This window comes from Aphidius gifuensis, linkage group LG1 (assembly GCF_014905175.1).
Source record: "Aphidius gifuensis isolate YNYX2018 linkage group LG1, ASM1490517v1, whole genome shotgun sequence".
NCBI classification, from domain to species: Eukaryota; Metazoa; Arthropoda; class Insecta; order Hymenoptera; family Braconidae; genus Aphidius; species Aphidius gifuensis.
This window is the reverse complement of record NC_057788.1, coordinates 30,876,742-30,889,599: the sequence shown is the minus strand read 5'-3', so window position 1 is coordinate 30,889,599 and position 12,858 is coordinate 30,876,742. Positions and strand designations below refer to the sequence as shown.

Genomic DNA, 12,858 nt, shown 5'->3' with positions numbered 1-12,858 from the left:
TGTTTTGAATTAACCGCTGAAATTGAAAATGAGCCAATGACATATTTCGAATCCCCACTTTAATCTTGAGAAAAAAAACAACATTTCGTTGCTCATCTTGAATTTTTAGTGCATCTATGGTGTATCCCTTCTCCCAATTTAATTTGCATTCTCTAAAACTTGATATAAATATTTATAAATAACTTATTAAAATTAAAAAACATCAATTGACCATTAATTATATTTTTTTACGTTGATTAAAAATTGTGATTTAATAAATTGACAAACATAACAGATAGTAATTTATGTCGTTTTGAAATTACGCGCCAAATAAACAATTGCAAATGGTAACTGTCAACAACATAAAAATAAGAAAAAGACATCAAAAGCTCAGGTTGAGAGAGAAAGAGAGAGAGAAAAAATAATCTTAAATAGCGTGGATTTCTTGTAAGTGTTTGTAAGGTTAAAAGCAGATATTATTATTATTTATTGTCTTGTCGGCGTTTGATTTGGTTCACAATTATTATTGTTTATAATTTTGTTATATTGACAGATAACTGATATTAAAATAATGGAGAGCAATAAGGAACATGAAGAATCTGTTGCTCTAGTGCTCCAGCCACCCAAGGAAAAAAAACTCAAACAAAGTAAGTCAATTTGTTATTTATTATTACTTCAAACAAACAATTGTCATTGTTGTTGTCAAACATCAACAATAACAAATTGACAACAAGTAATTTAAACAATAATAAACAAGCTATTATAATACAATAAACAAGTTTAATTTTAATTTAATTGAATAATTTTTTATTATTGTTTTGATGAATATTAATTGTTGTTAGTTAGCTAATTGACTTCTTGGTTAACTTTTAAATGAAAGAAGTTGATTTATTTATTTATCAAATGTTGCTGTTGAAATATCTAATGATTAAATATTTAAATTAATTTGTTTTACTTATTTATTGTTGCTTTTTTTTAGCACGTTTACCATTTCAAACGGTATCATCATTAGGATCACCAAATACGTCAAATAAAAAACGTAAATTATCATCACCATCACCAACAAGTTGTAAAAGTCCAAAAGTACAAAAAATTGGTAAAAAAGAAAACTCTCTAAAATTTGCTGAAGTTATTGATGTTGAATCAATTCATGAAAAAGACAACAAAACAAATGAGGTAGATGTTAATGTAAATTCAATTGATTCATCAGATATTGCCAGTCATTTGAATGACAAAAAAACAAATTCAACAAAGCACGGAGATATATCAAAATTTTTGACAAAAATTAGTGTAGTGTCTACAAAGGTGTCATCACCAGTTGCTGATAAAAAATCACAAGTGTCATCACCTGCTCAATTAAAAGTTGAAGTTGAAAATAAATTACCAATTGTTTTGTTAAATAGATGTGATGATGGGGACAGTGTTGAGCCAATGACAGTATCAAATGATTCACTTGATAATTTAGATAAAACAAATGTGGTTTGTGATGAATCAAGTAATGATGTTTTGGCTGAACCACTACCAGATTCTGATAATGATGAGGATCAAAATTCCCTAGATAAAACTCAAGATTCATCATCTGACTCTGAAATAGTAACATCAACATCTGAAGATGATACACAAGACGACAAAAAATCAGATGATGATGATGATGAAAAGAAAATAAATAATGAAAAATCAACAAATGACATGGCTGATGATAAAAGTCAATCAACAGATAAAAAACCAGAATCAGTTATTAAAAAAAAACGTGCATTAACACAAAAACAAATTGAAAAAAAATTAGCAAGTGCTAAAAAACGTGAACTACAAAAAGAAGCTAAAGCTGAAAAAGAAAAACAAACAGAATTACAAAAATTACAAAGAAGAAAAGAACGTGAAGAAAAAAAAAAAGAAACATTAAAAAAAAAAGAAGCTGAAATTGAAGCTAAAAAAAAAGAACGTGAACAAAAAGAATTAAAAAAACAAATTGAAATTGAACAAAAACAAAAAGAACGTGAACAAAAAGAAGAAGAAAAACGTAAAAAAGAAGAAGAAAAATTAGAAGCTGAAAGAAAAAAACAAAAAGTATCATCAACATTTAAAAATTTTTTTGTTCCAAAAAAACTTGATAATAAAATTAATGAAGAAATTAAAACAAGTAATTTTATGCCATTTGAAATTAAAGCTGATATGAAAATAGCACCAGCATGTCGTAGAAATTTTAATGATGAAGATAAGCTAAATTTCGATAATAATTGTTTAATTAAAAAAAATGAATATACTGATCAACTATGGCTAGATGAAGTTAGAAAAAATCATTCTAAAATACGTAAAAGTGGAAAAACATGGCCAACTGAATCAAAAGATGATGACATTATTGCTCTAGGTAATAGCAATTATTTATTTAATTATTATTAATTATTTCACGTAGTAAAATTAATTATTTATTAATTTTTTTAGAAGAAGATGATGTTGACAATATTAATGTCGTTGATCAATCAACAGCTGTTACGGAAAAACAACGAGCAAAATTATTGTCATTCACTGAAAATCGTCGTCCACCATACTGGGGTACATGGAGAAAAAAAAGTGATAAAATTAATCCAAAAAAACCATTCAACAAAGATACTGTAAGTACATTATTTTTTACTATTTATTATTTATTTATTTCTAATTGTCATGATAAGTATAACTGCCGCAATATTCAAAACAAAAAAAAAATCCAATCAAGTATTAATTTTTTAACGACTCGTTTAATTTTTAAAATAAAAAAAAAAAAAAATTATCTAAAAGTTAGTCATGGCTTTAGTTGCATTTACCAAAAATTAAAAAATATTTTTTTTGTTTTTATATTTGTTTTTTTTTTATAAAAGACATAATGAAAAAGAAAAAAAGAATACTTTTTTTTTTGTTTTATCTACAAATTGATAGTTGATTCTTAAGTACTGAATATAAGCCAAAAAAAAAAAATGTAAAAAATTGGCTTGATGTCTTTGGTGATTGTTAATAATTTGAGTTAAATATTATTTATTTTATCAGCATGATGATAATTACGATTATTTTGTAACATTGATGAGTAATTATTATTTTTACGATGTACTTTACGATGTTTTGCTAAATGATCACTTCTTGCAAATCTTTTATTACACATTTCACATGGATAGGGTTTAACACCAGAATGTGATCTTTTGTGTCTTGCTAATTCATCTGATCTACTGAAACGCCAGCCACAACCTGACCAGGTACAGGCAAATGGTTTTTCACCAGTATGACGTCGTAGATGTGCTTTTAAATGTGATGCTTTTGCATAGACCTATCCAAAAGAAAACAAAATATAATCATTATCAAAATTGAATCATCAATAACAAATAAAAACAATTATTAAAATAAAATATTAACCTTCATACATCCTTGATATGTACAAGGAAAACAACGTTCATCTGCTGCTGCCTGTTCAATACTTCTATTAGTATAATCATGTGTTGCTAAAGCTGCATTTGCTGACGTTGAAATAATCATATTATTATCACCACTCTGATTGTTGCTATTGGTAAAATCATTTGGTATATTATTTTCTAATGATTTTAAATCAATACCCAGTACAATTAACGATTCATCATGTTGAAATAATTGTGGGTATTGATTATGATGATGATGATGATGATCATATTGATGTGAATATTGTTCTTGTTGTTGATCTTGTTGTTGTAGAATTTGTTGATTTTGATTTTGTGATTGATCAATATTTGTTAATGGTAAATTAAGAAATCTTTCACATCCTGATGTACACAATGGTGTTCTGTCTGGTAAACTAATATTCCAATTATTATCAAGACACCAATCAAGATCATAATCAATTTCTCCAATATCACCAAAATAATCTGATGGTGATGATACATTTGTTGATGACCAATCTGTCCATGTACCATCTGACGATGAATGACTTAAATCAGTATAACATTCTGATAAATTTGATATATTATCAATGATTTCTGATGAATTATCATTGTAATTATTATCATATCCATTTGATAATATTGACAATGATGTATCTTCGCTTTCAATTAATCCAGTTTCTCCCATTTTTAAACCAAGAACTGAGAATAACATTTCATCTGTCATTTCCTGAAAAATATTTCTAAATTATTTTCAAATAAAAAGGAAATAAAGTAAACAAAGTAGACAAAGTTTTGATGAATTAAATCTATACAAGGATCACTTTGATGACAAGAAAAATACATGTTAAAATATTGGCACACCTTTAATATGATTCTTATCAATAATTATTCAATTTTATTATTTTTATTTTAACATTTCAATCAATTGTGTTTTATCCATCGACATTTGCACGTTATAAAAAAATAAATCAACAACTTCTACATGAGATTATAATTTTTCTTTTTTTTTTTTTTTAAATCATTTTATGTTTCTTGTTTGCCAAGTCATTGTGATTTCATGTTCAATATCTCAACTGGTTGACAACGTTTGTTACAGCGACAAGAAACAAATATTAAATGCAAATAAATTTATTTATTTTTTTTATTTTTAAATATTATTTCTTTGGCTTGTGATAATCATCAATGTAATGATGACCTTTTGCACTTTTATGTCAATTTTATTTTTAATTTAAAAAACAATTCAATGAGTTGTATTTTTTAAAAATTTCATATCAAGTGTAAATAACGTTATATAAAAAAAAAAAAAAAATAAAAGTTTTTTAAAATTTTTTTTCACGTTGATTGAAGTTATTACTTATCTTCGACCCAGGGGTCACTAAATACTCACATCAAACATTGACGTGTTTTCAATCATCTCCAACAACTGTCAAAATATCTCAAAATAAATTGGTGAAAAAAAAAAAAATACTGTTGGACTTTAAAAAGTTGATTAAATAATTTTAAATATTTGAAATAAAAAAATATCAAGGAATTCAAGTGATAAAAATAATATTGAAATAAAAAATTTATTCAAGTTTATGTGCACTTGTTGATGATGTTGACAATATGATAAGAATTAATGTCAGTAAATAGAAGCTAAATAACAAATTAAATTTGAAAAAAAAATATATATAAAACAAGTGATCAGTTGGAGTGACAATCCGGAACTGGTTCACAGTTTCAAACAGATATTTAGTGTAAGGTGGTTAAAAGAGAAGATAAGAATACCACCACCACCACTTGAGTCTCATTTTTATTTTGTCTCATCTGTTTATTAAAAAAGAGAAGAAAAAAATAAAATAAAAAAAATACGTATATACATGTTAATGGCGTTTTGGAACTGGCCAACTATGTGACGTTGCGTTTTGTCTCGTCGCGTCAAGGCGCAAAAGATAATCAGACCTCTGGTGCCACTCGGTGACGGCACCAAGATCAATCCCCAGGGATATTCATCAAAAAATCAAAAAATAAAAATAACAAATGATATTCTAATTTATAAATATATTTATAACGATCATCAGATAATTTTAAAAGTCAAATTAACATGTGCAATTTTTAATTATTATTTACTTTGTTGATGTATAAATTTTTTTCATGATTATAAAATGACTTAATTTAGCAAAAAAAATGTAAATTCAAATAGATTAAATAATTAACATTTTGAAACTCAATAATGTTTTGAATTCTTCAATGAATTCCATGGTTATTTTGGAATGTTTTAATTTTTATCAAATGTGTTTAAATTCATCGACGTTCCAACCTTCATATATCCAGTTGAATAATGTGAATGAAAATTGAATGATAGGTGGCTTAAATAACTGAGTTGAAGATATCTCTATCGACAATTTAATTAAAAGAAAAAAAATTATACAAATTAATTATCCAAGCTTTTTTTTAGGTCAATTAATTTTTTTTTTTTCAAATATATTTTTGACAATTTCATGATGAACACCATTCATCAGGTGCTACATCTGATTATTTTTTTGGTAATTTAAATCAAACAATATCTTGAATTAATATTTTTTCAAATTAAAAAAATTTTTTTTTACAACACCTGATAAGAGCACAAGATTGTCACACACTCACTGTGCTGTGATATGTATTTAAAATAAAAAAAAAAATTTCCATTTGCAATGACCTGGAAAATTACATAAATTTTTATATAATAATTAATTTAAAAAAATAATAAAATATTTATTAAATAGTCAATTTAAAATGACTAATAAATAAATGTAATAATTTTTAAATAATTATTTATAAATTTAAAAAATTAATTTCTACTGATATAGATAATCGGATTGCGGCATTGCATCAATTATTATTTATCAGTCCTTTGATTTTATTATTATTTTTTTTTTAATTGCATGTGATCCTTGCGCATTTCACGTGCGTTATATACTATTTTCTATCGATGAGTTATTTATTATTTTTATTATCGCAATAACGTTGTGGCATCATGAAAAAAAAATTATAAAATTATAAAAAAAACACAACTACCATGCTCTTTTATCGATTGATCGTATTTCTCACAGAGATACATGATTGATTTCACGCCGTGGTATGCTCCAGTGCAGTCATTTACACTGATAAAAAAATTATATAAAAATAATAAACCAATGAGGTTTAAAAATTAATTTTAAAAAATGTTAATTTTAATTTTATTTATTATTATTATTTTAATCTGGTATTTTTTTTCCTTCTCAATTGGCATGTGATCGATTAATTGATATAATTATATTTTTATTAATTTATAATTTAATAAATAAAAATTATAATTTCCTCTTTTTTTTTTTTCATTTTAAATGATCAATTTTTGTTTGTTTGTTTGTCTGTTGTAATTAAAAATAAATTTTATATATTATATTTTAAAGATAATAATAAAATATAAAAAATTAATGATTAAATTATAAATAAATATTAATATTATTCATACTTTGTTGGTCATTTAAAGTGATAAAAATCGTAAGTAGGCGTGACTCGTTTGGTGGGCCAGTCCCTCGATCCATTAGTCGATTATATGCCCTCCACATAATAAAGACCACAACACGCATATAAATAACAATAATAATAATAATGTTGTTATAGATAGATTAATAAATAAACCCTGTAAACGATTAGTATGACTATCTTATTATTATTTTATTTATTTAGTTTTTTTTCGGTTAAAAAATAATCTCTAATTGATGATTAAAAAGAGCATTACACATGGCCCAGTCAGTGACAACATTCGTTAACTTAATTATTCATAATCATGAATTTAAATTTAAAAAAAAAAAATCAACTATTAATCTTTAAATTATTTCTAATGATATTATAAATCTGTTTATTTTCTAAATATATTTTTAAAAAATCTGGATTTTGTCCTGATGAAATGTTCAAGTGAATTTTTTTTTATGTTAAAAAATTTAAAATCCTGACGCTTTTTTTTCGTGCGATAAGATAAGTTTTGAGTGTGATGATGATGATGATGATGATGATGATGATCCGGAAAGTTGTGGGTTTCATAAAAATGACTCATAAGGGTGTAAAAAAATAAACAACAATTTGTCAATAATTTTTAATTAAACAATAATCGAAATTTCGAAAAAGCTTTTTTTTTTTCTCACGCTTGAAAAAAATATTATGATTGATATATATTTTATTAAAATGAATCTATATATAATGAAATTTAAATATTATTAAATTAAAGTGATAATTGAAAAAATAAATAAATATATAATTATTTATATTTATAAATTAATATAATAAAATATAACTTACTTGATAGCTGTCAAAAATTGATTTTGTGTATTTATTTTCTCATGACAAATAATGAGGTTTGTGGAAGCCACTCAGGGGGGGTCAAATAAATAGTCGGCAGATCGATCGTGCTATTGCGTCGATAATAAATTAATGTCTTGGTAAGCTGGATCGTAATTGATGTCTGTGTACGGATGAAAACGACGTTGATTCATGAGACAATGGATACCATGCCGCGTTGTGAATCAAGAAATACCACTAAAATTTATCCAATCTTTTAATTTTTTATATCATTATGAATCAGTTTTATTTTTTTTATTCACAATTTATTTATTTTTATATTTTTTTTACTGTCAAAATTTTGTAATTAATAAATATTTTTAATATAAAGGCTTAAAGCTACCAAATTATTCATCAAGCTGCTTGATTACTATTAAATTTTAGGTTTAAAAAAATCATACGTGTTTCGATAATGACGTTTTATTCACAACTAATTTTAAGAACAATAAAATTTATTATTTTTTTTCAAAACTGTTGAGATTATTCAAGTTTTTGTTATCAGTAAAAAAAGGAAGTATTCACTGATATGAAAATTCCTGCTTATTCATTGTCATTACAATAAAAAAAAAAAATAACATGCAAATTATTAAAATAAATATTTTTAAAACCGTGTTATTTATTAAGCTGTTTAATTAATTGATTAAATAATATTTGTATTTGTTTGTTTGTTTATTTTTTTGTAGAAATGGTTTGATTATGATGTTGACTCTGACGAGGAGTGGGAAGAGGAAGAACCAGGTGAATCATTGTGTGGATCTGATGAAGAAAAAGAAGAGGAAAATGCTGATGACAATGAGTATGATGTTGACAATGAGTTCATGGTTCCACATGGTTATCTTTCGGATGAGGAAGCTCGGCCTGATGAAGAAGATGAAGAAGACATGGTAAATATTATTGTTGATATTGTTAATACTAATAATAATGTATTAAAAATTTATTTTTTATTTTTTTTGCAGACACCAGAAACGCAAAAGTTTAAATTAAAAATTCTTGGTGAACAATTTCAAGCTGAAATGAATGAAAAAACAGCTAAAATAAAACCACGTGTTATTGGTATTCTTTGGCAAAATATGGAAAATAATTATCCTGATAATAGTAAGTAAACAATAACAAATTTATTTTAATATAAAATAATATTTATTAAATATTGTGTGTAATTTTTTTATAGCACCAGAAAAGGTTGTTAAATATATGACAGCACGTCAAGCATGGGTACGTGAAATTCCAATTGAGCTGACAAAGCCATTAGAAGTAAAAATTGAAAATGAAAAAGTACGAGGTCCTAAAAAAACACGTTTACCAGATGAAGCATTATCACATTTAATAAAATTAATTCATGGTAATAGACAAAAACGTGAATTTCTTGTTAATGAATTCATAACATTTTGGAGTAAAACACATGGTGATGATGCTAAATTAACTAAATCAAGTATTGATAGTAAAATAAGTGAAATTGCAAAACGTATACCATGTCCAGATGAAGGTTTAATGCATTTAAAAAATTGTTGGTATGTATCAGAAGAAATTAGAAAACAATATCTTGATGAAGAAATAAAATTACCAAATCAATGGTCATATAATTTAACACCAAAACGTAAAACAATACTTGATGATAGTTTTGATAAAACAGATAAAGACATAAAAGAACAAAAAGATAAAATTGAAAAAGATCTTAAAGATAAAAAAAATTCATCATCATTAATAACACAATTTACACAAAAAATAACAACAGAAGAATTAAAAAAACAATTTAAACCAACATCACCATCTGTTAAAACGACAAATTCATTAAATAGACCACCAAAAAGAGCAACATTAATTTCAGTACCAAGAGGTGAGCTAATTCCACCAACATCAAATTTTCCAGCTTTTAATAAAATCCCTGAAATCATTGAAACAAATCAAAATAATAATAAAGATAAACAACAAACTGATGAAATTATTTTGGATTAAAATAAACATGACAAATTTAAATTTAAAAAAAATATTAAATACAATTTAATCAGACAACTGTACAAAAAAAAAAACAAAAACGTTTTTCTTTTTTTTCTTTTCAATTTCAAGCAAAATTGTGTTAGTTTATTTTTTGCTGAAATTGTTTTATATCGTGCCACAATAATTTTGATAAGTTTGATTATTTATTTGCGTGTAAAACAACAATGTAAATTTCAAGACGCATCATTGATAAAAAATATCAATGTGATTATTATCTCTCATCATCACTATGTTACTAACTCAGTGAATCGAAAAAAATATTTCGAAATATTTTTTCTACCTGTTTGTTTTTTTCACTATTAATATATTTTTAAGAATTATTTTTTACATTTTTTCTTCTTCATTTGAATGATTCAATAAAAAACAGATTAATAATAGATAATATTTTTCAAGGATTTAATAAAATATGTAAATTGTATGCATTTATAATGTTGTTTGTAACGAGTACATTAATGTGGACATTAGAACAACCGTTACTATCAAACATGTTAATATATATAATATATATTTATGTAAAAATATGCCTTGACGTTTTTTTTCTTCTTTTTTTTTGTTCATAAAAACATTATATATTTTTTTTAAATTAAATAATATTAACTAGGTATATATTTTTATTATAACTTAACAATTAATCATTTAAAAATGTTAATAATAATCACACACATAAACATCAATGTGAGATTTAATTTTTGTGATAAAAAATTATAATGTGGCCTTAAAAATTTCACTGAAAACATTAAAAAATATTTTATTAAAATTTTCCAACTGCCAATAGTAAATGTGGTATTAGTGTCTAAAAATCTTCGTTAAGAAAAAAAGTGAAAAAAAAAATAAATAACGATATTTTCATTAATGTATAAAATATTTAGTTATTAATTTGTTATTTTAAGAATAATAATTAATGTTTTATATAAAAATAAAAAAATTAATGTTTAGTTTATTTACTGGTGTTGTTAATTTTAATACTAATTAATTTTTTTTTAAAAAAGTTTGAATGAAAAAAAAAATTTTCAAGTGTTTATTTTATATATCGAATAATTTTATTTTTTATTAAATAGAAAAAGATGGAAAAATTCAATCCAATTAAGTGACTTGAAGTTGATGAGAGAGAGTCTCCAAAAGTTTGTTGTATGAATGTTCAATTCAAAGTTTAAATAAGAGAGAAAGAAAGAATAAAAATTAAAAAAAAAATATTTATAAAAACGAGAGAGAATGAGATGAGATAAGCAGCAATGTTGAAGACTGTGATAAAGATAAAAAAATATGAAAAAAAAATAATAAAAAAATAGTAAAGCACAGTTGAGACGAAAAGGTAGATGAGAAGATGAGGATGTTTTGTTGCTCTTCTGGACGTCGTTGGCATCCAGTGGGCTACGAAATATAGAATGTTGTGAGTAAGGGACTTGAGGGTACACAAGAGAACTCAGTTGAGTAGTCTGAGGTTTCTCTTATATATATTTACCATGTAACTTGTTGGTAACTATGTACCTGTTTTCTACATATATATATATTTAACAAATGTTGGCTTTTTCAATGCTATAGTAGACATCGAGTTGAAATTTAAACCAATCGCAGAGCTCTACTGAGTTTGCTACTTCAGTATTGAACGTCTTTTACCTTCAAATACTTTTTCTACCCTTTTTTTTTTTTCTTTCCATTTTTCTATATTATTTTTATCCAATTTTTTTTCTAGTTTTTATTTAGTTTTTAATTAATTAATTTTTTTTTCTTATTTTATTTAATTATAATATTTAAATAATATATAAAAATTTTATAGAAATATATTTTTTAAAAGCTCCAATATTTTATACAATATTTTTTATTATCAAAAAATTGATTTTTCTTGGAGATTCATAAATTATTTTTATAAAATTATAAATATTATTTTGAAATATTTGATAAAAATCATCCCCAATTGATCTTTCTCAATATAATATTCAAAAAAAATGAAGAAATTACCTTAAATTGATGATTGAATATATTTAAAAAGAAAAAAAAAAAAATTATAAATGTATATTTATTATAATTTTTCCTTTTTACCAAGTGATGCGACGAAATTTTAAGGGTATTCGTGATATGCATAGATAGATTAATACATTAGATATATTTTTTTTAGTATTAAATTTAGTGTGCAGCTGGTGGATCTTATGCTAATCCTACCCTCAAGCAAAACTCCAGGCCCATCGCATGATAAAAAGTTGCTCGTTACGCGGGACGTTCTCATAAATCTTCACTTTTCTAAGCTTAATCTGGATTCACCAACACTGCCAACCGTGATGCCCCCCCTTTCACTTGCTCTAATTTTTTATTTTTTTCATATATATATCTTTTGTTTTTCCATTTAAAAAAAGAATTTATTTTTTTGGTATATTATACCCTCGCCGCCCACATTGTAAAATAGCTGAATAAAATATCCAGCTGGTGGGTGGCAGGTGTTTGTTACCAAAACGTTCCGGTAGCCTGGTCCATAGATTTTCATAATTTGCCTCATCTTTTTATTCATTTTTTTTTTATTATTTTTAACCAACCTGCAATTTTTTTTTCTCTTATTACTTTTGGATGAAAAACATTTAAATTTTCTAAATGTAAAATGTGGCTAATTTTATTCAACGCGTGGAGCGACATCAGACAAAAAAAACATAAATAAATTTCTATTCACGTCCCTTCCATTTGTAATTAAATTAATTTCTTTTAAAAATTTTTTTCTAGGTAAATTAGAATAGATAGATGATAAATTATTATTTTCTTGGAATAAAAAGAGGTCGATTGCAATATTCGTGAATGGAAATAAATCCCAAATGAAAAAACGTAAAAAAAAAAAATAAACATTAACATCGACAAATGGAGGCAAAGATCGTGAGAACGTATGGATATAAAATTTTGTAAAGAAATTCAGAGTGAGAGAATCACAGGGTGGTGGTTCATATATCGCGTGGTCTGTTGAAATGTAGATATTAAAAAAAAAGAAAAAAAAAAAAAAAATCAACGTGAGACCCTCTTCAACGATCGCAAAAAGGGACACTTTTGCACAAGTTTTGCTTTTCAGTTCTCTCATTGAGCACCATCATCAAGATTCATCGACTTGCACGCCATATCACTGACACGCCATTGGTTCTTATATATATTTATTTATTTATTTTATTTTTCTTCTCTTTACTCTTCTCTC

General features: G+C 24.7%; 2 protein-coding genes across 5 annotated transcripts; one reads left to right on the top strand and one right to left on the bottom strand.

The window, feature by feature from the left end:
- Positions 1-153: 153 nt before the first annotated feature.
- LOC122860394 (chromatin assembly factor 1 subunit A-B) lies at positions 154-10,536 on the top strand. 3 transcript variants are annotated; one of them, XM_044164189.1, is made up of 7 exons: positions 154-426; positions 533-626; positions 959-2,347; positions 2,422-2,591; positions 8,381-8,581; positions 8,654-8,792; positions 8,866-9,694. In XM_044164189.1, exons 2-7 carry the CDS (start codon positions 551-553, stop codon positions 9,648-9,650), a joined length of 2,760 nt encoding a protein of 919 aa, XP_044020124.1. In that variant the 5' UTR covers positions 154-426; positions 533-550; the 3' UTR covers positions 9,651-9,694. The 3 variants fall into 3 exon arrangements, with proteins under 3 accessions (XP_044020124.1, XP_044020125.1, XP_044020123.1); XM_044164190.1 differs by lacking the exon at positions 154-426 and having other exon boundaries at positions 448-626; positions 2,425-2,591; XM_044164188.1 differs by lacking the exon at positions 154-426 and having other exon boundaries at positions 449-626; positions 8,866-10,536.
- Positions 2,601-8,055, bottom strand: LOC122860397 (Wilms tumor protein homolog A-like). Of its 2 annotated transcripts, none has more exons than XM_044164192.1 (3): positions 4,747-5,399; positions 3,361-4,086; positions 2,601-3,274 (listed from the first exon to the last, which is right to left on the bottom strand). In XM_044164192.1, the coding sequence occupies exons 1-3, from the start codon at positions 4,771-4,773 to the stop codon at positions 2,978-2,980; spliced, it is 1,050 nt and encodes a 349-aa protein (XP_044020127.1). In that variant the 5' UTR covers positions 4,774-5,399; the 3' UTR covers positions 2,601-2,977. The 2 variants fall into 2 exon arrangements, with proteins under 2 accessions (XP_044020127.1, XP_044020128.1); XM_044164193.1 differs by lacking the exon at positions 4,747-5,399 and adding an exon at positions 7,659-8,055 and having other exon boundaries at positions 2,918-3,274.
- Positions 10,537-12,858: the final 2,322 nt, after the last annotated feature.